Raw genomic sequence first — 25,735 nt, 5'->3', positions numbered from 1 at the left:
GCAGCGCGTGACGTGGCGGCAGCATCTCCGAATAACCCTCTGATTACTTGGGCCCACATGGCAGGCACACGAACTCACCCGGGTACAGAACATAAAGCTGGTTCAACTCGGCCACGAAAATAAATAAAAAAAGTCCCAAAAAATAAAATTCACCGTCGAGACTCGCCGAGCCACCCCTGCCCGGCCTTCTTCTCCGGCGACGGCGACCGCGGCCGAGAAACCCTAGGGTGGCTCCATACCCGACTTGATTTCTCTGGAGTACCGCCGCCTCCCTCTGGCCGCGCCCCAGGGCGCAGGTCGAGATGCGGAAGAGGATGGAGAGCGTGGACGATCTGATCGAGGAGGTCAAGGTGCGAACCGTGTGGTGGGCGCTCTGCATCTTCGCCATCTCCTACTTCCTCACGCGTAAGCACGGCCTCTCTCTTCGTCTCTCTTTCCCATTTGCGACCTTTTTTTTCTAGAAGTGTTTCACAACATCACCCTGAGATTATATTCGTTAGGTTGGATTGACCTGTCGTTTGATGGTTATCTGCGGTCCACGGGCTTGCGATTACTACTGGATTAGGCATAGCTGCTTGAGATTTTGGGCAACTGCTGCTTTAGATGCTGGGGTTGCGGGGGGACTCGGTGGATAATGCGTTAAAAGTTGAGACTTTTGTTAGTCGGGCAGCTAGAGCTTTGCTGTTACTGTTGGTGAACGGACAGGCTAGTTCAAAATAAAAATTTTCTACCGTATTTATTCCGGAAATCATGCTAGTATAAGAGATCATAGATTGTTACCGTTCAACGCGCAATGCAGCAGAAGAAGAGTTGGAGTAGACCGATCTAACGTTGTGCACGTCAAACTCCTCAAGCAGTTTCTCAACTAGATCCGTGATCAGCACCGAACAGGTGGTCGTGCTCCTCAACCAACTCCGAGCAGGTGGTCGTGCTCCTCAACCAACTCCGAGCACGTCGCGTTCAACTCGCTGAGAAGCGGCTAGCGTCGATGTGCTAGCACCGCACACGTGGTTAGGGTTTTGGGAGATCGTGTGGAAGACTGTGGCTAGGGTTTCGGAGTGGATCAACCTCAACACGCCCTACCCACGCCTCTCCTTATATAGAGATCGACAATGGGTTTCTACGTTGGAAGTCCTTTAGGACTCTAACTTCTCATAGATCACAATCCAATCAAAACTCATATACGAATCTAATTCGCATGTTTTGTTCCAACCCATTAAGTGTGTAGCCCGTTAGTTTCATGTACAAACGGTTACGACTCAGAAACCCTTTTCAAATCCAAATCAATAGCAGTCCCTAACATGACATGTTGACTCCCGAGTACACATAAAAGATCATCAGACCTTGATATACATATGCACTGATCCCTTCGCCTCACGATATCAGTCAAGCTCAAGACGAGATACATGTCACCTTTGTGATAGCTCAACCATTCACTTGATTAAGTAGTGAATTCATCATGATTAACTCTTTAATCATATTGGTATGGTCATGCATTTTCTCAATCCAACTACCTCGAAGAGCCTAGAGATATCTCTCCCGTTATCAAGGAGGGGCAAATTCCATTTTAATCGCTCATACCTCATGATATGTTTAATGACAAATCCGAAAACTACCTTTATGGCTACCCAGTTACGGAATAGCGTTTGGCAGTCTTAAAGTATGCCACTATACATTTTGGGAATCAATGATGATCTCAGATCTAAGGATTCTGCAAGTACACCATTTGAGATAACAACTGATGGCACATCATAAATAACAATCCCAACAATATCTCAAGGTGAGTCTATCCAACATAATGTTCTCTAACATAAATGTCCACATTATTGACCTGGTATCTCTATACCTATGATCTATAAAACGTGGTCATCAATCAATACATGTGCTGATCTTATGTATCATCACAATGATACGCGACCAGGGATCGACTAAGAATAACATCATGAAATCAACAAAGAGTTTTATGAACAAATCACATACTTGTCAATCAATGTAAACGATAGTCATTCTTGGAATAACATATTATTCGGTAGTACATGAATATAGACGTGTGATACAAGCATCTCTATGATTGCCTCTAGGGTATATCACCTTCAGTTACCCCATCTGTGTGCTTCCGAATCCGTCCATAACGAGTTGTGATGGCTGTTATGCAAATCTTTTGGATGTTAGTTGCTGTCTAACTGCTTGCATTCGATTTGGTTACTACTTTTTAGTGCTACAGTTGAGATCATTAGTAAAGAAGCTTGCTGAATCGGCTCGAAATGCTTTAGAAAGACTAAATTTGAGGATTCCGAATTTCTCTTTAGCTAGTTTTTTATGCATTCTGGATGAGATTGCCGGATATGGACAATGTTGTCAAAGGTTTGATGCAGTTCTGTAGGTAAGAATTTTATTGTGGGTAGAGTGCTTGTTGATGGCCTGATGTAAAAGATAGATGTATTAGTGGTTGTGGCAAAACGTGCTAATTATGTAGGAGATATTTTGGCAGTATCCCTTGGATAAGCTAAAAAGGAGAGTTTTGTTCAGCTTGCCTGAAGCGAGGTACAGTTTGAGTGCAAAATTTCGAAACGATGATCACTCAAATGTCATTTTTGTTTGAAATTTGTCTGTACTCTGGTGTCTGGAGTTGAAAGCCGAGTTTATCGTTTTATGCATTGATGTGCTAATTTTCTTAAGTGTGAGGCCTTGTGAATAGCTCTTACAAGGGATAAAGTGTGTTATGTGTAGTTTATGCTACCATGTTTCAGAATCATTAGTATATTTCTTTGTAAATATACAATCCTTCTAACACCCACATCATTTTGCTTTGAATAGATACAAGTAAATCAATGTGGACAAATGTGCCCATGTCAATCCTTATACTTGCATTTCTCCGATATCTCTCCTTCAAAGTGGAGTTCCGTTGGAGAGAACAGCCTGTACGTAAGCAGACATATTTATCTCAAGTGTCAAAAAGGCAGTTGTCTGCTAATGATCATCGGCTTTCAACTGTGCCACCAGTTTCAAGATGGAGGAGGAAAGTTGGTTCGCCGCCCGTTGAGGCTGCTTTTGAAAGTTTCATTGACAATATTTTGCGAGACTTTGTTGTTGACTTGTGGTATTCGGATATTACTCCCGACAGAGAGGCCCCAGAACTGATACGTGGATTAATACTTCATGCTCTTGGTGAATTATCAGGCAGGGTGAAGGAGATGAATCTAGTTGACTTGCTAACAAGGTGACTGAAGGCTTGATTTACTATCTAGTCTCTACCATTATTTAGTCATAATTCTTTGTTAAAGTTGATTTTTTTTCTTTTTCTATTTCAGGGATATGGTTGATTTGATCGGTAACCATTTAGATATTTTTCGGAAAAATCAATCTCTAATTGGTGTTGATGTCATGAGCACATTGTCTTCCGAGGAAAGAGACGAGAGACTGAAGCAGCACCTGATAGTTTCACAGGAACTTCATCTAGCCCTGTTATCTTCAGAGCATGAGTACAAGGTAAGAGCTAACATTTTTAGCTTTCATGTAATCCAATAATACAATGATTAGTTAATATGATTTTTAGGTTCTTCAAGAAATTGTTGGGGGCGTTATGGCTCTAGTTTTGAGACCACAAGATGCTCAGAGTCCATTAGTTCGCTGTTTCTCCAGGGAACTGATGACCTGCCTAGTCTTGCAGCCAGTGATGAACTTTGCAAGTCCCATGTAAGCTCTTAAGTCTTAATACTTGACTTTGTTTCTCTTTTACACTCCAGTAAAAGTTCTTGAGTGTTAAGTAGTTGCCTCCTTGGTACTTTGGGTCATGACATGTTTTGAGGGAAATTATATATTTTGTTTCTCAAGTTCTCCCTGGCTATTTTCAGCTCTGCTTGATAAGTATACACTGCTGCTTATAATTAGTAGATGCAAGTAGTTGTTAGCTAAAATGGTTGATTTATGGCAATATATTGGCTTAAAGCCGTATATCGGTTGATTACCTGTAACTGTAAGTAAACCTATTTTAGTCCCCCCCCCCCCCCTTTACCTGTACCTAAGCTTTGTTCCAAATTTGTGTTTTTGTGTTTGTTCCTATTTCAGTTACATGAATGAGTTAATTCTCTACCTTCTGAACAACAAAGATATGAGCAATGGAGGAAGCAATACAAACATGGCTAATACTGGAACAGTATCGCTAGTGCATGATCGTTCATCTTACAAAGGAGGTTCACAAGGTTTTCAAATGGAAGCAAGGAATTTGACTGTAGAACCAAGTGTATCGGTGCCAGCTAATAGTTCTGGGATGAGGTCACTTGTTACTTGTGAAGGTGACAAGTCAAAAGTGTCAGAGGATGACCATGGCAGTGCCATCCAGCCTCGTCAGCCAGATTGGGCGGTGGTATTGGATGCAGCTACTAAAAGGAGATCACAGGTTCTTGCCCCTGAGAATCTTGAAAACATGTGGGCCATAGGAAGAAATTACCAAAAGAAAATGATTAAAGCAGAGCATTCATCAAAATTCAAAGGTTCTGGAGGTTTAGATAACATTCCAAATGCAGGGGTAGCAGGAAAAGAGCTATCGTCTAACTTCAACGAGAGAATTGCATCTGTTGATGATAAATACATGGTCGATTTGATGCAAAGTACAAATAGGAATGTTCAATCTACTTTTGTCACAGGCAGTCACCCACTTGAAGTGAAATCAAAAGAGGGCAGTCGAGCCAATTATAGCGGCAAGGAAAAACCACGTGAAACCATCAACAGTGCAAAAGCTCAACTAAAGCGGTCTACTAGTACTCCTGATATTGAGAAAAGATATTTGGCCAAAAGTAATCAACCCATGGTTTCTAGTGAAAGCCTAAATGCAAGGAAAAATCAGGATGAGAAGAGTAGTGGTCCTACCTCACAAGTTGAGGTACTATTGCATGTTCCGAAGATAAGATGCCGGGTAATTTTTTCTGATCCTACCACGAGAACTCATTCCAGTATCCTTTTCTTATTCACAATCACGAAATTACTGGGTTTTACTGAGTAATTTGATCAATCCATCAGTGTTGTGTTGATAATATTCACCAACTACCACAATTTCTGAGTGAAAAATAATTATTTATAGTCACACCAATTGGAACATCTCTTATGATTTATGAGGTAAGTTTCAGAAGTTTGTAACAATCACAGGGCAAATTGATCACTGATTTTGTTGTTTTGCATGTTGATATTATTTTGTTATTTTCTTGTGGGTAGTAGTTTTAAAATCTTTATGGGCATTGGGTTTGCAATTGGCGTGTTCTCTGGTCATGTCTTTCTATTCTTAGAATCAATCATTGACTGTGATCGTGCTACTACTTGCCATATGTGATGCTTTTTTCATCCTTTGATAATTAATTTTAGATATGGGCATTACTCTCCCTTTCCCCCTATTAAAAATTTAATTGATAGCACGCAAGCTTCTATGGTTCCATTTGTTTTAGTACTTGTTATCCAATGAGATTCAGCACATGTACGGTCTTTTGCTTACTTTATATGTGGTCTTTTGTTAAGAGAAAATACATAATATGGCACTGTATAACTACATGATTCGCAATGTGCCACTCATTGCTAGGCTGACATGTGACGCCCAGGCCACATGTCTGTGAGACGTCGGTGGAATATGGGAATAATAGGTATTTTGTGGTGGTTTGGTCTGATAATTAATTTATTTAATAGGTTTAGGTTCCATTCCTGAATGATTGTGTCAGGTTTAACAATTATATACCACCTTCAGTTCTATTTGATGGTGCAATATGCATCTATTTATGTGAAGTAATATCATTCTAAATAGCTGATGTAATTTGTTCTGGTTGTGCCTTTCTCTTTGCAGGTTGTTGGTGCATATTTCGAGAAACTAGGTTCAAAATCTTTTGCAGTTTATTCTATTGCTGTGACTGATGCAGATAACAAGACCTGGTTTGTGAAAAGAAGGCATGGGCCCATGGCTTTACTTGGCATATTTGTAAACTTGTTGCAGCTTTGAGAGAGTAAGGTGTATGATGCTAACCTATAACTTCTGTTTGTAGATACCGGAACTTTGAACGTCTTCATCGACAACTGAAGGAGATACCTAATTATTCATTGCATCTGCCTCCAAAGAGTTTTCTTTCATCTAGTGTTGATGATTACCTTGTGCACCAACGATGCATTCTCCTAGACAAATATCTTCAAGTATGCTTGGTTCTCTAGCATTTTTCCTCATCTTTTACTTCAAATGTGTTCAAAATAACCATTTTGTGTTCAACAGGATCTCTTGTCTATCGCTAATATTGCAGAGCAGCATGAAGTTTGGGATTTTCTGAGTGCATCCTCGAAGGCATGTAAATTACATCAACCAAATCTTTATAAGCCTTGTCTTTAGTAATAAAAGAATGAATGCGTCTTTTTTTACTACTTTCTTGAGGTGCTTAGCACAATTTCTTTTCCATTTTGTAGAATTACTCTGCTGGAAAGTCCACCTCTGTAATGAAAACCTTGGCTGGTATGCATATCCCTACATTTGTTATTTTTTCTTAAAACTTATGAGGTTGCTATGTTCTTTTCTTAAAGTATTTTATTTGTTTTGCATCAACAGTTAATGTTGATGATGCGATGGATGACATTGTTCGACAATTTAAAGGAGTTTCAGATGGTTTGAAACGGGCGGTCGGCACTTCACCTTCTGGTGCAACTTCACAATTGGCAGATAATAGGATGTCTTTATCCTGGAACCAGGAAGAGACAGATAACCACAGTTTGCATCATAGAAACTTGGAAAGTGCTCAGAGCCTCTCCGATGGTGATAATAATTACGAAGATCTCACCTCATCTGTAAATAGTGGATGCCATTCGGACAATGAGGTGAACAATAGAGGGTATACTTCAAATGATATTAAGCACATTGAAGCATACTCCGGTTTGGACACACAAGTCATCAAACAAATAGAAAAATCTGTGAGGGCATATTCTGATTCTTCAAACATGTCATCTCTGAATACATTTGAGGATCCAACAGGAATTCCTCCTGAGGTACACCACACCTTGCCACTACGTAATTCATTTGATGCAGATCGCAGGGAACTTCTGTTCTAATTTTTTTCCCTTTTATTCCTAAACAAATCTCTTCTATTTGGCAGTGGATGCCAACAAATGTTAGTGTGCCTGTATTGAGCCTGGTTGACAAGGTATTCCAGCTAAAGAGACGGGGTTGGATAAGGTCAGTTCCTTTTTCATGAACTTTATCTAATGTGTTCCTTATTTGCTTATTAGTTTTGGACTATGTTACATGGCAACGAATCAAGTAAGTGACACACTGCAATATTGTAGAAACTTGGAACCCTAAGGCATTTGATTGACCTGATTGGACTGGTAAGTAGAAAAATAAAACCTAACCATGGGGAGAGAGACATCCCCTAGCTTTGTTCTAAAGGTAGGGGAGTATCGAACCCTGGCTGACCAGGAAACTCATTGAAACTAGTTCTCAGGAAGGTACCCATGTAACCTGCGAGCATCCGGGTTAGTTGGGCGGCCCATCAACTGGAGGCTCTACCAACCGAGCTATCACTCGGTTCTTATCTAGTTATGTAACACCCCAGGAACCACAAAACTCTATGATGCCAACCAACTACGCTGCAAGAATGTCGAACTATAAAATTTCGACAATATATACTTGAAAAACAGAGCAACGCGGAAGCAACAACATAGAAGCATGTTAAGGATATGATATCATTCAAGCTGAATGATATGGATAAGTCAAATTAAGCAACTAAATCATAGGTTTAACATCACTAAGTTTATTTTAAACAAGGTGCAAAAAACTCTACCTCTAATATTTTATTACATCACATAACTAAAGGAAATGGTGATGACAAAAGTGAGCAGGACGTTTTGCTAAACCCTTCCCTCCATGCTAACTTCAAGGACAACATGGGAGGAAATGCAAGGGTGAGGTTGGAAAATTTCAGCAGGTGGACTACTTTAACAAGCTATTTAAACCACAATTATTGAAACATCAATTTAATACTTCAACAATGTATATAAGATAATACATGATATTTTCATTATTTAGCAGATTCATTATACATAAAAGTAAACAGTCACTTCTTCATATATAAGCATTAGGTGATCATAATAAAACAACTACAACATAAGATACTAAAAGTATCACTCATCACATATGACATGGTATGAACAACATAAACAAAATTCCAAACTTCAAATACTTAATAAGTAGGGTGTGAGGATAACTCTAGCAAAGACATCATGGATAAAATTGAAATCACATGGAATAATGTATATCAACTCCACTAAGATCATCCATTTATAATCACATACCATTTGCAAGTAATAGTATTACTTCAATAACTGTATGTGATCCATCACAACCAAAAATCAATGTAAAAGCTTCAATGATGCAATATGGTGCATGTGAATGTTATGCACTGCAGATACACATATAACTTCATGTTTTCTTCAAATCCATAAGTTGCCACACTGCTTATGAACTTTTGAGAAGCATCACTTCTCATAATAATTCTCATGACAGAACTTCAATATATAATACTTTCATATGAATGATCTTCAATGACTACAAATACAATGTAAATGTATACAGTGCAATGCATATGTCTACTGCCTTCGTACCCAACAAGGTTTGAAGTTGTATCATATTATGACAATATACGATGTTGTATTGGTACGGTCGTAACCATAAGATCATGACATAACTTCAAGAGCACTCCGGAATAGTTATATAACTTTCTCACTGACATGGCTTGTGTACTCCGAAATAGTTATATAACTTTCTCACCGACTTGGCTCAAATGCAATGCAATGAAATACGATACAGATGATATATTGCAATTGTAAGAAAGAACCATATAGTTCAACATCTTCCACATATCAACATATAATGCATACATAAAAGTAAATGACATAAGTTATGATATTTCATATGTAGCAACATAGATATAGCATACTTCAAAATTAGCCAATAGACTATTTGTGATCCATTGATATGTTAATTACTACAAATATATATGGTCGTAACTCTGTACTTTTTCCAGTCATAATTATGTACTTTTTGTCATGTGATCGTAACTTGTTCACCTTTGTACACACTCTAGTTACGATACCAAAAACAGTATAGTTACGATTCACAAGATATGTCAGTTGCGATCCATATAGTTGTAACTCAACTACTTGTGCCTTTGTAACTAACTATTTTCTTAGTCGTAACTAACAGAGAGGGTAGTATAGTTGTAATCGTAAATATCCACAAAAGAGGTTAATATAGTTGTGATCGTAACTATCCACAAGATAAGTCAGTATAGTTGTGATCGTGATTGACTATTTTCTTAGTCGTAACTGATAGTTTTTTGAGTTGTAACTGGGGAGTTGCGCAACAGTGAACTACAGTGCGCCTAGGCGCAGAATAGACTCGCCGTGTATATATATTATATATATATATGTATATGTATATATATATTGCAAAACATCAACAAGATAAATACTACTATTATGGTAACTCATGATTCACCCCTTTCATCTTTTACATCATGTATAAAACAGTAAAACTGCATTATCAATACTACTTATGACCATATAAAATAGCCCAAGTTGTGAACTTCACTTAGATACCTACCTTTATGCTATAAGGGCATAGGTACAACCTTTATTTAGATATAAGTGAGACAACATGTTCATTTTATCTTCCATTTAGTATGGTTTTCTAACCTACTTCACTACCCATCAAAGGTCATAGTATAACCGTTTCTGTAAGATTCTACAAAATCCGCATCAGTATCCTCATGTGTTCTAGCCATTGAAAGACATAAGGTGTGGCTGTGCTAAAATAACTAAAACCCACAAATGAGTATTATTGTCACTGCATTAAATTCCACCATCTATGTAACCAATAAGGTTATTGTGTCATCTTCATAAATATAACAAAACCAGACCATATAAAAAAAATCTAAATATGCATATGCCACGCATACCTAAACTTCAAAAGCTCTCATATATAAAATAACCATGGAGAATATACTCAACCATCTTAAAATATCACTTAAAGTCATCTTTCATATTATTAAGTCTAAGCGTGTGTACTGCATTTATGGGTGGAGGTAGTAAAAATAACAAGTTAAAGTTTTAGCAACAACCGCTGCACTCATTTGCCTTTGCCGAAGACGAAGACAAGCTATTCACACCTTGGCGCAGCACCATCTGCTCAAGCACTTATGCATCAACACCACTACACACCAAAAGAACATACGAACAGCAAGGAATGCAGTCCTACGTCCGGCAATCCATCAAACAAATAAAATAGCAAACACCTTGTTCGCTTAACAGCAGAAGCAATGTTTGTATTTTTTGTATCTTTTAATCTATAACACCTATGATAGCAAACAAATACATTTCTGCAAACTGCAGAACAAGACCTACAACTTTCATGAAGAGATCATGATTTTATTCTATCTTAAAAGTGCGTAAATCGCAATGGAAAACAGAGGACATAATCTGCCTCTGAGTTCTGACCAGCGCACTTCTACAGATCACCATTGACAGTACATTGCACCAAAATTATAATTTTTTACCAAAAGCTATATTACAACATTATCTACGACGTTTGTTATTATGAGAAAATTCACAAAAGTCATTAAAGCCACTGAATCTGCCCACAAACAGAAACTGAATTCTGAATCCAACTTTGCTACGCTGCAGACTTCCAACCTCTACTTCACCCAATCCACTAGGCCCAAAAATTCTCCAAAAAAACAGAAAGTAGTCTCTGAGTCCCTTACAACTCTCCTATTCATGAGTTCTGCAGGAAAATTGTCTTTATTGCCTAAACCATCAAAACAGCAGCACTGCTCGATTAGACTGCGTGCAGAACACCGATTACACGCATATTGACCGTTTCCCCTAATTAAACCATCCCCTGGTGACGTGCTATGCACTAAAATGCATCCAAAACAGGGGAAAAAGCCATGGATTTGTTACCTAGGTCAGCCACACGAAGAATCCCTTCTTCCCTCTTCTTTCTTCCTCCTCCTCTTTCCCCCCTCTCTCTCCCTGTTTGGTACTGTAGCACCAGAGTATTGCATCGTGTGGCTACTGTAGTAGGGGTGGCAGCCAGGTGGGGGTGGAAGTGGGAGGGAGAGACAGCCAACCCTAGAGGGAAAAGAGTGTTTGGGCCTTGTACCCAAAGTGGGGTGGTGGCCTGGGCTCAGGTTGGGTCGAAGTGGGAAAAAGAGGTTGGCTGGCCCCTAAAGTCGGCCCAAACATTATTTCTTCTTATTTTAAATATTTTATCAAGGTATTTTCACTTTGCACGATTCGATGGCATTGCAGGTTAGTAGATATCATGATGTTTCTTGCTGCATGTATTTTAACAATGTATTCTCTGATGTTTACATGATAATGAAATCTGGGTGAGGTGTTGTCCCATTGCTTGGGTTCAGGGCCATCTAAGTAATGCATGTGACATGTCGCTTCAAGTATGTAATTTATTCATGATTTATTTAGATTCTCTCAGATGTGCAACCCACTTTTATTTTTACCATCCATGATTCGATTCCACAATTTAAACACTTCTGCAATCCAACTGTTTCCACATTCCAATTGCAGAACATGATGTTTTACTTGATATGTTATGGTATCTGTAGGAGACAAGTTCTTTGGATATCGAAACAAATTTTGCAGTTGGTCATGGAAGATGCAATCGATGAATGGATTATAAGACAAATCAATTGGCTCAGAAGAGATGATGTCATTGTACAAGGAATACGTTGGATTCAAGATGTAAGGAGACACAATATCTTCTCTCTTTTTTCCCTTCCAGTAGATTGTTCTCAATTTTCTTTCTTTAAAATCTGCTATTTTTCTATGACGCGTTGGGGGCACTTCTAATTGTGTGATGCAGCAAACCATGTAAAGAGTTGTTCCAAATGGATATAGTTTCACATGGATCAATCCATGTAATTTGTGCAGCTCAATAATTTCTTGATCCTTTGAGGTTCATAGGTCTTATGACACAAGTGCAGTTTTGTGACTGATACCATATCGCTTTTGGTCAATACTTACCTGAAAGAGAGCTATCATAGTTATTAGCGACCATACTATTTTTACATGCTAGGCTCTAGTACAATATGCTAGTACTGTGGTCAATCACCCATAAATTTGGTCCCAAGTTTGGTTATTTTCTCCCGCTCACGTCCAACAGGGACTAAGAATCAAAGCGAGATTAGTTGTAAGTCGTAACTAATATATGTCAAACTTTGTCCTCCCTTTTTTATGCAACTAATGGATTTGTCATTCGACAGACCCTTTGGCCTAATGGTACATTCTTCATCAAGTTGGACGGATATAAAGGGAACACAGGCACGAGTCAATTTGACAAGCAGCCATCAGGGAGTGCCAACCAAGCTATTGGCAACAGAAAGAGCGGTGCAAGCTCTTTTGATTTTCAGCTTGAGGCATCTAGAAATGCCAGTGAAGTTAAGAAACTTCTTTTAGGTTAGTCCGTTGACTTCTTTGGGTTCATTGCTTTTGTAGTCTTTCTATTTCTGAGTCTCCTGAAAATGTTAGGATGATGTATGTGTGCAAACTTATATGGTGTCATAGGAGCAAATTCTGGTTGTGTGTAGCAGTATAGTTCGGTATATCTGATGTGTTGGTGATATCTTCATTGCCTTCTGCAATGGGCCACTCTATATTAAAAAGAAAGCATTCTACTGTGTTCTCCAGACTTCCTACTTCCGATGTACAACTTACTCTGTTTAGGCACTTAATTGGATTTCAAAGAAAGGCACATTTTAGGATACACATGTGGAATTGAGGAGTTGCTACCGTTTGTTTATATCTAGGTCCATGCCTTCAGTACCATGTCACCCAACTAAAATGATTTGCACTTCTCAAGAAAGAAAATCTCGAAGCTAATAGATTTGCAATGCTCTTTTCAGGTGGAACTCCATCTACCTTAGTCAGCATAATTGGGTACAAGCAGTACCGACGCAGTGCAAGGGACATTTATTATTTCCTCCAAGTAAGTAAAATTCAAATCCTTTATCTTGAGAGCATTATGATGAGACATCACTCTGATTTCCATGGTACACTATGCTGTGCTGCAGTCCAGTGTCTGCGTTAAGCAGCTCGCATATGCAATGGTAGAACAGGTGCTTGTGACAATCTTCCCTGAGCTTCGTCAGCTAATAGACGACATACATGAGAAGGGTCGCAAGGAGCAAGCCTCGTTCACGTACCAACTTTGACCCAAGAGATCATCTTGAAAATGGATTTCGATGGCGCAAAGTTGGATTGAGGAAGTGCTTGGTGCTTAACCAAAGCTTATACCCCGCAATGGCATGTACAGATGTATATCAGAAGAAGTGTAAATTAGCCCCCTGAAGTAAACCAGAACAACTTATAGTGAGCTCTGGTGGGCGTTGGATGTATCGTATCATTCTTTAATTCTTTTCTTTCCAAGATTTAAGTTATGATCCTGCTCTCTTAGGCTGAGGCTTGTAAATTATCGAAGATTCAAGTGTATAGCTGTACCGTATATGTCGCCCTACGCATTGTTTTGCCAAGGAAATCAAATCATTTTCAACGAGAGTCAACAACCAAGAACCTTTCCTGTCTGCTGATTCTCTGGGCATGCTTGCGAGATGGGCAAACAATTGATGGGTCATCTTCTTGAGATGTTTTTTTTGTTACAGTTACTATCGAAAACGTGCAATATGGGATATGAGCTCAACGAGCAGGCATATTTTTCTTGGCATAGATGCTATCTCTGTTTAGTAAGCTTGCGATATCCGAGACACTGACAGGTACCGTTATCCTCTGGCCTTTGCTCCTAAAGTCTTTCTATCCTTGTTTGATTCTTGTACATTGCTCTGTCGTTGTCGACGATCTAGCGTGAAGAAAATCACAAGACTATACACTTGGAAACAAACTGACGGAACTTGAATTTTCCTGTGCTCTTCTACTGATCATCTGCAGTTTCACGTGTAAGTGACGATTAATACGTCTGTAGTTACTGCCGAGGATCTGACGGGTTTTGGCCGTCTCTCTAGGCACCTAGTGGCTACCACGCACTTTTCCATGCCATCTTCCTATGGAGGTCCCCCTAGCAACACCCAACAAACGCCATCGTCACAAATGTTGACTCGTCCGCAATGAAACCGACACGAGCAGTCACTGACAAGCAGGCCAGGGTACGTACGTATAGTGGTGCGAGATTTGGAGTCGCCATCCATGAAATCCTACGAGCAAGCACGCGTAAGAGCGATGCCAAGAGACGAGGAGAGAGAAAAAGACAGCGTACGAATCAATCGCATGCGATCGCGCTCCGTTAGGCGCTACGTGGGCTTTGTTAAGCCACGCGGCGCACACCCCCTCCCCACCTTCTTCTTTCTCGCTCTTCCTCTCCGTCTCCGACGCGCAATCCCTCCCTCCGGCGAGCCTCCACGCGTCCTTCCCCGTCGTCTTTGACGAGCTCTCTCACCGGCCCGAGCCGACGTGCCGTGGTCTCATGCCATGGCCACACTGTTTCTTATCCAAGAGTGATCAAGTGTTGGTTGCTGGTTGGTGCCCTATCACTCTCTCTCTTCAAGCCTGAGGATAAATATTGTTATTATCACTTCAGCTACAGGGAAAAAGCTGTGTTTCGGTGGTCTAAAGTCGCTTGATCGACTAATAATAATTGGTAGTTCAATATGTAATTTATAAGAAAATAATTGACAAGTGGAGGCAATGTTTGTACAACAGGAAGTCAGGAACAGTTACTACGTTGAGCTGATGCATTGTATTTCTTTTAATTAGGTTCTTACTTCAGATCGAAAACTAATCAAAATTCTAGTATCCAAAAATGAAAAAAAAATCACTTTCAGCAATGCGCCGGATGATTCGGTACATCCATGATCAGCTGGCTGGCCCATCGTGTCGATCTCGATCAAAGAACTAGTGTCATTTCGAATGACCCATCGGCCATGGTTTCATCGCAGAATTAACAGTGGGCAGAGAAGCTAGTGCAAGCCTAGCTTAACCAACGGTCTATGACTAGAGCTATCCCATCCCAGCACAAATTGGGCATGACAAGACCTGTCCATTCCCTACCCCAACAACACTCAAGCTTGGTAACGACTTTTTAATGTGGTGATCAAATCTTATTGATTATGATTTACGTATACCGAGTGTTTTTAATAGTATTATTTACATACGTGTGATAAGAGCGCACTCGTAGTTAAGTGTGGTGTGCCACTTATGATGGAAAAAAAAAATCCAAGCTTAGCTTGCAACTCGTTCAGCAACTTAACCAGTGCAGCTAAATGGATTATAACCACAGCCTAGTTGATTAGTACTCCTAAGTCCTAATCACTCTCAAGTGGCTCCTCCAAGAAAAAAAAGTGACTCTCAAGTGGCACGCGAAAGAATATCAAGTGATGACGCACCACGTGGCGTCATTCATCGATTGTTCTGTGCTCTGTATTTGTCATTCTCTCAAGCTGCACTTGGGTTCTATTTTTGTATTTTACAATGAGCGTGCGTTGTGGGATCTGCTGGTCATATATCGAGAATATTCTGTTTAGTTTTTCTCACAAAGTTCTAACTTAGAGCTTCAAAGCTGTAACCCGAAACATTCAACACTTATCAAGAGCTCGTCTGCACCGTTTATAGAAATAGATATACCAGATATACGAGCAGGGGCAAAGCTTGATCCATAATGATCCTGATAACATTTTACTATTAGGGATGGCAACAAATATAATATCTGTAGATAGAAGTTATACAAACCCGTATCTGCAAACTAATTTTCAAACTCGTGCCCCCACCTATTACCCATCATGGGTAAGAACCGGTACCCACGCCTGCCGTCCACAGGCATCACATTCGCGCAGGCACGCCGGTGCGCGAGGTGGGGTACATGGGGGCGACCAGCGTGGCTACTAATTTATATACTATCAAATTATTTGAGCTCACATGTCAGATATTTGGAGCGGATACATAGGTGAAGATGGCACGAGTACGACTATTTTATACCCATTTCCCTCTATCCGTTGTGTTTAATATCAAAGTCACACCAAGACCCACATGTAAAGAAACATCACAAACCCTCAACCATTAGAGTTTTTATCCATGAGCACACGGGTAAATTGTGCCTATTGCCATCTTTATTCACTACGCATTTGACAACATATACAAATTTATATAGTCAATATGAGCAGGCTACTAATAAAAATTTTCTTAACTCTGATGTCTGTGTACCACCAAGCTACGTGTAGCTCTGCCCTATAATACGAGTACGCATGGAAGGAGACATGACACAAATTTTTTTAATAATAGAAAGCCAATTCCGGCCTCTACGTCATTACGATGCACTCAGCCCGATCAAGCGTGATGAAAATATACAAGTCGGAAAAGGAGAAAATGTTCTGGGAAATAAATAAAAAACTTATGGGATGTATATGTACGCAGCAGCTCCTAATGTGACAATGGATAATGTCGCCGCTTCATCGATGGTTCAGGATTCCGATATGTGCAATCACGTCGATGGATCAAGCCAATTACAGGATCGCACAATAATGCACCGTCGCTGTGCATGCACCTTTATTTTTCAATCTCTTTCCTTTCCTTCATCCTGATTCGTGATCTGGATCGTGTGGGGACATGGATGTGTCACAGTGCTCATAATGGTGATGAACAACGCCGCACTGTCTGTAATAGAATCTACACGAGCTTAATTTTATTGTTCTTCTCTTTTTTTCTATCGAAGAAAAAAAAACTGTCTTCGTTATATTTATGAATAGTCCAAGTGGAGCGCGGTAATTCCACGGGATTTTGTAAGTAATTAAAGAAAAGAAACATCCGGGATCAAATGGATTTCTCTAGCTAGCAGGGACGCGTAAGAATTAGGTAAGGTGCCTTAAAAAAAGAATTTAGATAAGGTAAACTTACCATGAAGCTAAAGTTAGTGGTTGTGTTTGTTGGTCAGTCTACCGGATTGAATCCAGATTTTAGTTGCTAGCGATTCAGCGGCACCTTCGGTTTATGGAATCGCTATTCCATTTCAAAAAGAAATTAGTGGTGTTGTAATAGATCAAAGTTTTATTATATATATGTGCCCTCGCCTGTTTATTATGTATGGAATTATCTGACAAAAACTCAAACAGGCTGCAGTCTGCCTTTTCAGAAATAGTGCCACTTTTAGTTCCCATTTTACCAAATTGCAATTCTTTTATCTTCAAGTTCAATTCTTCTATTGGAGAAAGAAAGCCAAGGCTCCATGCAGAAGATAACTAACCCAGAGTCTGACTATGATGTGCCTTGATTGACCAAGCTCTAGCCAGTCTTGTGTAGGGGCCCTTTGCATGCCCTACAACTACAAATGTCACAGAAGGCTGCACAAGATAAGAACCAGTTTGGGACGTCTCCCTGTAGTCCTGATCGATCCGTCGGTGCTTCTCCAATCAGATAACCTTAACCTCGACCTAGAGATCCCTGTCCTATTTCTATTTGCACATTGCATGCATACATGATGATGATGATGTGTTCTTTTATACACACACACACAAATTTTTCCATTAGTTTAAAAATAAATATTGGACAGGTTGTACGGATTTAGTATAACTTGATTCATCAAAAGGACTATATTCACAATTACTGTCCCATCCAAAATAAGAATTATTTTGGGTTGCGTGCAATCAACTATTTCAAACTTTAACTACAAATTACTTTTTATGCATTAAGTTTGGATACTGAAAACGACACGAATATATTTGTCTCAAAAATACTTTTACAATAATATAATTTTGATATGCTTTATCAATATATTATAGTAAAAAATAGTAATCAAAGTTGTATTTTATGGACCGCATCGATGTCCAAAATGACACTTGTTTTGGACAGGAAGGAATAATATAGCAATTTTGAATAAAAAAAAGGCGGCCAAAATTGCATACTGGACACCATACCATGTCCGAAACATTGTACACCTACACATAGCTAGTTAGACGTCTATAGCATCTCAAAGCACTTGCACTACTTTAACAGACATCCCAATTCCCCCGATGGACCGTGTTCAAAACCCGTCATGAATAGGGGATTTAGCATAGCCATCAGCGATAATTAATTAGTCGAAAACTAGAAAGTTGCATGTGAATTAACCTCCTCCTCCTCCTACTCCTGCTGCTGCTGCATGTAAGATCGACAGCGAAAAGGCAAAGAAGTATCGATCCGTCATCGGAGACAGGAAAGACCTGCACAAACTTATCCCTGACACCTTTCTGCGACGCGTATCGTATCGATCTCCAGGCTCCAGCAGCAGCTTTACAGAGGCGCACGAGTGCATGGCAGCAGCAGCTGGTAGAAAATCTCTTGTCATGCAGATAGATATATACATTTCACTCGGCAACTAAGCAAACAGGGAGATGAGGTGATTAGACCCCGATCGTCCATCATCTCAAAGCAACACTATACTAGCTGCTAAAGTGCGCCAAACAATTCATGCCTGCTGCATGCACTTTGAGCTGCTTGTCAAGTCAATGCAGCAACAGGGGCAGCTATGGGGTCTTGTGGTTAGCTATGACAGATCGTGTCATGAGTTATTGCCACCACCCACCAGGATCTAGATCTCACGTATTTTCTTAATCGATGTTTTTATGTCAAGGTTGGAAAACAAGAGCAAAATGAGGCGTCGTCGTGTATCGAACAGAAATTCAAATTAATACTAAGAAGACTATGAAGATGTTGAAAAGTGTGTGTGTGTGTGTATATATTGTCCATCTTTCTTGTTAGGTTAAACCTTTGGATAAACGGGCTAGTACATATATCCCAATAAAAACTATCTTGAGAATGCATTTTCTTCTTCCAGTATCAATTTCTCTCTATATATATAATGACTTTTCTCCTTCCAGTATCAATTTCAAACACACAAACATAGATGTGGGCGTAGTTGGAGCTGCCTATCACATCCATATCTCTCTACCACGCTTTGTCTCCGACGACTCATAATAGTTGGATCCACAATCCTCTCGTCAATTAGTCATTGTTAGATTAGATTCCACAGTGGGTAGAGCCACCATCGCTCCTCCCTTTTCTCTTATTAGCCTTCGGTAGACTTAAACCCTAACCATGATCCTGAACTCGCCAACACCAGGAAGTTCTCACTCGCTGGAGAAGGGATCTTTATAAATATCAGAAGGGGGAAATTTGACTATTTCTGAAAAAGAAAAGAGTTCCAAAGAGCTATGGCGTGGCATATATACCTGCAAAAAAAATACGTTTCTCTATCTGACCAAAATATCCAAGCCACGGACTTGATCGCGATCCTTGCAGTGACGCAACAAGTTTCTGAAACGGGAAGCTCGATCGCCAATAGAAAAATGTCTAGAAAAAGTGCAGATAAAGCCGTCTCCTCTTTCTCTTGGGCGCAAGCTAACGATTTGAAAAGATATGGAGCGCGACATGCAAGAAAGAGATCGAAGTGAACAAAAGATCAAAAGCACAGTACGTAGCCTTCTCCAGTTTCATTGATTTTTAAAAGACTGATCAAATCATTGATCCTGTACGTGCACCACACCACTGTGTGGAGGCAACAACACTGTTCATGCGTTTAAATAGTGAGGCTTGTATGTATCTGTCTAGCTATAGTGTCCTTACATCACATATATATCTTAGCTAAAGTGATTTCACTAAACAATCGCTGACACTGTAGATCCCTCCCATGCATGCATGCTTCATTTCCATTCGGTTGGTTCTTCTACAGAGTTCAGGAAGCCGTCTTAGAAATCGTACCAAACTCGTAACTAGCCAGTTCAAATGACTTTCAGGTGTGCATGCGAAACTCTCGGTGTGACAATTGTGAGTAGTCAATTCAAGGATGTAAACTGCATGCTTTCCATGGCATAGTTAAGGCCCACATCAATCGATCGACCCAACGGCGAATCTTACAGGAGGGAGGGGTGCCAAAGCCTCCTCTATCCGCTGGTATTCTACCAGGAGAAAGGAGAGATATAAGGGAGGAGAAGAAGGAAGAAAAAGAGGAGGCTTGAAGAGGAAAAAGGAGATAGTTTCTTGAAAATTCATCATGTATCTGTCACTAAATTGATCTTAGTCATATATGTTCTAGATGAAACGTTTTTAAGCCAAGCGAAGAAACCTTCATATCTGGACGTTGTTAATTCTTCGGATCGAATAGAATGGTAGCGCGCCGATAGAGATTTTTAAGAATTCTTAGTTGAAGACTTAGAAAAACAGTAAAGATTAAAATTAGTTCACATCTTTCATGTAGGATCGGACAATTACACCCAAAACGCAAAATTCTCTTCCAAAACCGCCCTTAATCTCAATCACCAAACCACGAGGTGTTGTGGACGAGCACGCGGCCCCGACAATGGCGGACACGCTGATCCGAGCCGGCACACGAAATCCACGCAGCCCCACAGGGAAGAAGAAGAAGAAAAAAAGTGGAAATGGCGCGAGACAAGCTCCACGCGGCCGGTTCCCTGTGGGACCCGCACAGATTCCTGACCGGTGGGCCAGGCGCCTGAAGCGCCAACGCGGAAAGTGGCCGCCGGGCCCACGCACCACCGAGCGGACTTTTCCCCGTCGTCCGGGCCCACCGACAGCGAAGGATGGGCCCACCGCACCCCACCGAATCCTCGAGGATCCCGTGCAGCCGCGCTCAACACCGCGCACAGCGAGGCTTCGGGGTCGTCGCGCGTGGAGTGAGAGATTGACACGTGTACCCCAGGAGTTGCCGTGTGAACGGCGTAAATGGGCGGGGCCCGGTGGGCCAGGCGCGGCTCCGCCGGGGTGGTTGGCACTACCAAAAGCGACGGGGCTGATGGTTGTTTCGATGACGTGTGGGTCCGGAGAATCTTCGGGACCGCTTGTCAGTGAGTTCGAGCGATCTCGGGCAGGTGCGGGTGGGTGTGGAGAGACGTGTCCGCGTGACGACCGTGGAGTGCGTGCTCGCCGGGGATGGAAGATTTTTTTGCTCAGTCACGTTTAATTGCATTCGCATGTCCCTTTAAGTGCTAGGTATGAGTACTATTGAGATTAATATCTTCCTCTCAGAGAATTAAGATTAATATGTTCTTCGCATAAATATAACGGAAGATTAATCCGAGCACGAAAAAAAGTCACCTTAATTTTGAGGTTACAGTTTAGGTCATATCTGTTGCAATGGCATGTTTTTTCACACTAAGGCTAGGCAATATATATATATGCTCGTGCATGCCTTCGCTCCCGGTACGCACACTCTTATTAAAAAAGGTTATTTAGATTTATACTTATTATAAATATCATGATTTTATAAATATATCATTATAAATGTTGTGATTTTACAAACATATCATTATAAATATCTTAAAATTAGGTTCCCATTACAAATCTTTTAAAAATTAAGTCATTGCTGTTACAAAGCTCCTGAAATTATATCTATGTCACTATAAGGTGTACTTGATTTATAACAGCAATAATATGGATATAATTTTAATAAAATTTAATGACATATGTTTTTATAGTAGTATATTTTAAAACCGTAATATTTATAATGACACAAATCCAATTAACCCTATTAGAAAACCAGTCCTGCGATTTTCCGTTTTTAGGGTAGCAAAAGAGAAGTCCGTGCAAAAAATGGATCGAACGGATGCACCAAAAAGCAAATCGACATAAAATGACAACAAATGGATGCAACAAAAAGCTAATCAGTCTGAAAATTTGGGAGCAAACGATGCAATTTCAGAGCGTAACGATGCAAGTTTGGGAGCAAAAATATCCCTGTCTATTTGGCTTCCCCTCCGCTAGGCATGGACTCCTTCTGCATCTCAAGACGTTTCGCCGCAGCGGCGGCCACTGAGCCACAATCTGCCCATCTACCGCCCGCCAACCCTTGTCGCCGCTTCCCGAGAGCAGAGCGCGGCGTTGAGCGCGCAAGACCAGTGGTGGCCAACGCGGCGTCTACGCTGGAGTGGGCCGTGCTCTAGAGCTTGTCGATGTGGGAGGAGAGCAGGACGGCGAGCACCGCAGTGTTGGAAGCCACAAGCGAGAGAAGCGGCGCGGCGGGGCGAGCGAAGGAGGAAGGCAGCGACGCGGTCGAGATTGGTGTGGCTAGCGAGGAACTCGCCGAGGGTGCGCTGGTAGGCGATGTGCTCGTGGAGGAGAGGCTGTTGCATTGGCGGCGCCCACGTCGGCGAGCGTGGGGTGAGCGACGGGCAGGCCTCCGCCATGGCCGCTGTGGCGGTGCGGATCAGCGAGATCTCAGTCGGACACACACAGGATATGGATTTCAGATAGCCTTCGCGGCATGATCGTCCAGCGGCGCTGGTGGGCCTCGACGGTGCTGGAATCGTGTGGTGGTTTGCGAGGCAAGCGGTGGAGCCGAGGCGTTGAGCAACAGTGTGCCAGTGGCTCCGAGTAGTGAGACGAAAGCTCGGTGTGGCAGTCTTCTCCACATTGTCCATCTCACGAAGCCTCGCGAGCGCGTACGTTGAAACTCCGTGCTAAGCGTAGCACGGTGGATGAGCATCCAATGGCCGATTAGGGTATGTCTGATTCATAACCAAAACTTGCTAAGGTTTGTCATATCCGAAGTCTGTCAGATTTAATCAGTTTAGACTCTGTTTGATTTGTAGCCATAATAATAACAAGATTCCCTTACTGCTACTTCGGTCTCGTGCGTCAGTGACTAAAAAAATATGATAAGATTCTTTTAAGGTGTCAAAGTGTGACAAAGATTTTAATCGACTAACCTTAGACGAGTGTGACAACAAAATTATGACAAATAATAACAAAGTTAGTATATGAAACAAACAGACTTTAGCTGTGGCACGAGTAGAGTAGCGCATGCACGCTTAGAAAGTAGATTTTACAAAAAAAGAATACATATGTTTTTTTTAGGCAAATGTTGTCACAGTTGTTAAACTTGCCAACGAGAGAAATTTTGAGTAGTCTCGGTGTGTCTCAACTCGCGCGAGCTAAATTTGAAGTTTGGTTCTAGCATCAATATATATCTAACGTTGGGAAAAATAAGTTTGTATATAACCCAAGCCATAGTTGGTGATAAACAGTAAAGAGGCTATATTAATATGATCCAAGAGTTCAGATGCAGTCAGTGGTGGATCCAGAATCAAAATGACCGAGTGTCCTATACATGTGCGGATGTCCTATTTATTCACATATGGGGTGTCATATAGGTCTGATGTACGTAATAAATCTTTGGAAAATAAAAACTACCCGATGTGTATATGGGTCCGCCCCTAAATGCAGTTGCCTCTGCGGTCAGTAAGGGAAGATATAGATGAAGGGTAAAATTCACGGGCATGGTTAGGAGTTTAAATTGCAACTAGGGTTATTGGACGTATTTTTTTTCTAGCAACAACCTTTTTTCTTAAAAAATAGAATAAGATACATGCTAGATTGTTATATATGTGTAGCACCCTTAAAGAAAATATTTGATTTTATAGTGAGAGATATATTGGAAAATAACAATTATTGTACAATATAATTGCCAGATTTATGTTAGTAAGACAGTCAGCAAATATATTGATTTAGTATTACTACGTCGCGACAACCATACCAACAAATTGATATAGACTGCTAGATGTTAATAGAGAATACATCTAGTAGCAAGATAACTATGTGATATAAAGTATGCAGGGAAAGATGGAAAAAAAGGACGATATGCCGGAGGCTTCACTTTGTTGGAAGTGGAAAAGGAAAAAAGATAAGGGTTATGTGGCTGAAACTCTAGACAAATAAATATCAACAAATGAGACGTGCGGATTGCGTATAAGAAAGGGTTTTGAAAAGAAGATGCACCAAACAAAGTGATAATGCCACACCCAATTTTCGTATGCTATCGTGTACAGGGCCCCCCATTTTGATTCCCACCATTCTTGACCTATTATAGCTTGAACCTTTGATTGCATCCAATGGTAAAGCATGCCTACAAAATAAGAAATCGTGGGGATTAGTCTTGCAGATCATCACAAAGTGCATTAAATTCCTCTATTGCAAGTCAAACAACTAGAGACAAGCTTACTATAGCCATATATACTATATGACGAAAATATCAATTGCTATGTGCACTCGTTGGGGTGACAATTAAGATATATCTGGAATGGCATCAGTGAACATGCACGCGCGCACACGTATTGGAGTTTATGCAACCTTATTCACAAATAAAATACACACACAAATGTCACTTACATCATTTTCATGCATGGTCATACGCCCTTTTCACGTCCATTGCTTTTACAACCTTTTTGGCCTTTTGAGGAAATTTCAACATCTATCTGCTCCAATAAGACCAGTTAAATCGAAGAATATGTTGCAAGAATGTTCCTGCATGTAGCTATGAATGTGAATGCATGTGCTGCGCCATCAAAAATTTTTATATATACACATGTTCTAATCAGGATGGGATGCATAATTAAATTGTTGTTAATGAGCTAGCAATCTTTAAAGTTATTCTGGCCAGATGCATACGTTATTCTTGCAATGATCAGTGTTTAGGATATTCTGGTTATTTACTATATATGTATTTTTCAACAGGTCAAACTGATAGACTACGACTAACTTCGTAGGTAATGTCATTCGTAAGATGATGATTGTCAACAATGACACTAACAAAACTCTCTTTTTGTTAGTGTGTGTGGAAATGAAATGTTTCTTGACTAGGACATCCTTTTCTGAATATGTTGGCATCATAATAGATCTACAAAACATGTAAAACAATATATTAATACTTGTGACTAGCACTATAGTTAGCTAGTTGCATAAAGAGCAATAGATATTCTTGGATTTTTTGTTGTTGTCAAATATCTTCCCTAGTACCATCGTAACACACACACACACATATCATTGGTTGGAAATCAAGTAAGCAATTAACTGAGAAATAATGTGGGCCCAACATGACCTCAAATAATTTTGTGATGTGCTAGCTGAAAATGCATATGTACCAGCTTACTGAAATATCAATCAATTCCTAGATATGCATGCAACTGGTTTTGGATTCCTGAGCTTTCAATATCTTTACCTCCAAAGCCATCCATCATCTGACCCAAAAACAACAGAGTGAAGACTGTCATGCTTACTAGCTTCACTTAGCAGGACAAAAGGACACTTCAAGGCATGCAGTCCCCCACCCAGAAGAAAGAGAGACATATATATATATATATATACACACACACACATAAGTATAGTAATACAGGTACTGTATTAAAATTCTGACCTAGACAGCTTCCACAAGGAAAAGAAAGAGAAGGAAAAAGAAAGTGAGATAGCAAGGCCTAGACGTGGACATTTCCTAGTTCTTCTGACACACACACACGGGCACATGTGTCAGGGCAGCCGGCTATCCATCTCTCACCATATCTATCTCAATTCATGTGCCCTATGGCCTACGTACAGCCCTTGCGCCAATCGTACACCAGATACATATATATCCCTATCCCCAACTTCCTTTCCAATCTCTCTCTCTCTCTTCTCTCTCTCTCTCTCTCAGCACGCTCTCAGAGGAAGATCTCGCGAGTAGTAGTACTATGGCGGCTCTCTCTGCAACACCTGCAACTAATGATGAGGGAGAAAAAGTATGTCAAATCACATGAACTTTCTAAGTTCAAAACATTGTGTAGTACCTTTCACGGGAAAACGGCTTTCATTTTGTCCAAAAATGTTCTTTGAAATAATTTTAAAAATTAGGTTATGGTCTTTTTGAAGGGAGAGATTTTTTTACAATCTTATTAAAAAA

General features: G+C 40.5%; 1 protein-coding gene across 1 annotated transcript; it reads left to right on the top strand.

The window, feature by feature from the left end:
- Window positions 1-131: 131 nt before the first annotated feature.
- LOC133900416 (uncharacterized) lies at window positions 132-13,590 on the top strand. The gene is made up of 15 exons (XM_062341549.1): window positions 132-405; window positions 2,818-3,220; window positions 3,312-3,489; window positions 3,557-3,696; window positions 4,069-4,915; window positions 5,828-5,928; window positions 6,024-6,168; window positions 6,245-6,313; window positions 6,433-6,478; window positions 6,572-7,005; window positions 7,113-7,192; window positions 11,643-11,778; window positions 12,300-12,492; window positions 12,939-13,021; window positions 13,107-13,590. The coding sequence occupies exons 1-15, from the start codon at window positions 303-305 to the stop codon at window positions 13,245-13,247; spliced, it is 3,099 nt and encodes a 1,032-aa protein (XP_062197533.1). The 5' UTR covers window positions 132-302; the 3' UTR covers window positions 13,248-13,590.
- Window positions 13,591-25,735: the final 12,145 nt, after the last annotated feature.

Source organism: Phragmites australis, chromosome 19 (assembly GCF_958298935.1).
Source record: "Phragmites australis chromosome 19, lpPhrAust1.1, whole genome shotgun sequence".
Taxonomy (NCBI): Eukaryota; Viridiplantae; Streptophyta; class Magnoliopsida; order Poales; family Poaceae; genus Phragmites; species Phragmites australis.
Note: the sequence above shows the minus strand (reverse complement) of the source record. Positions and strands in the feature narration are given on the sequence as shown.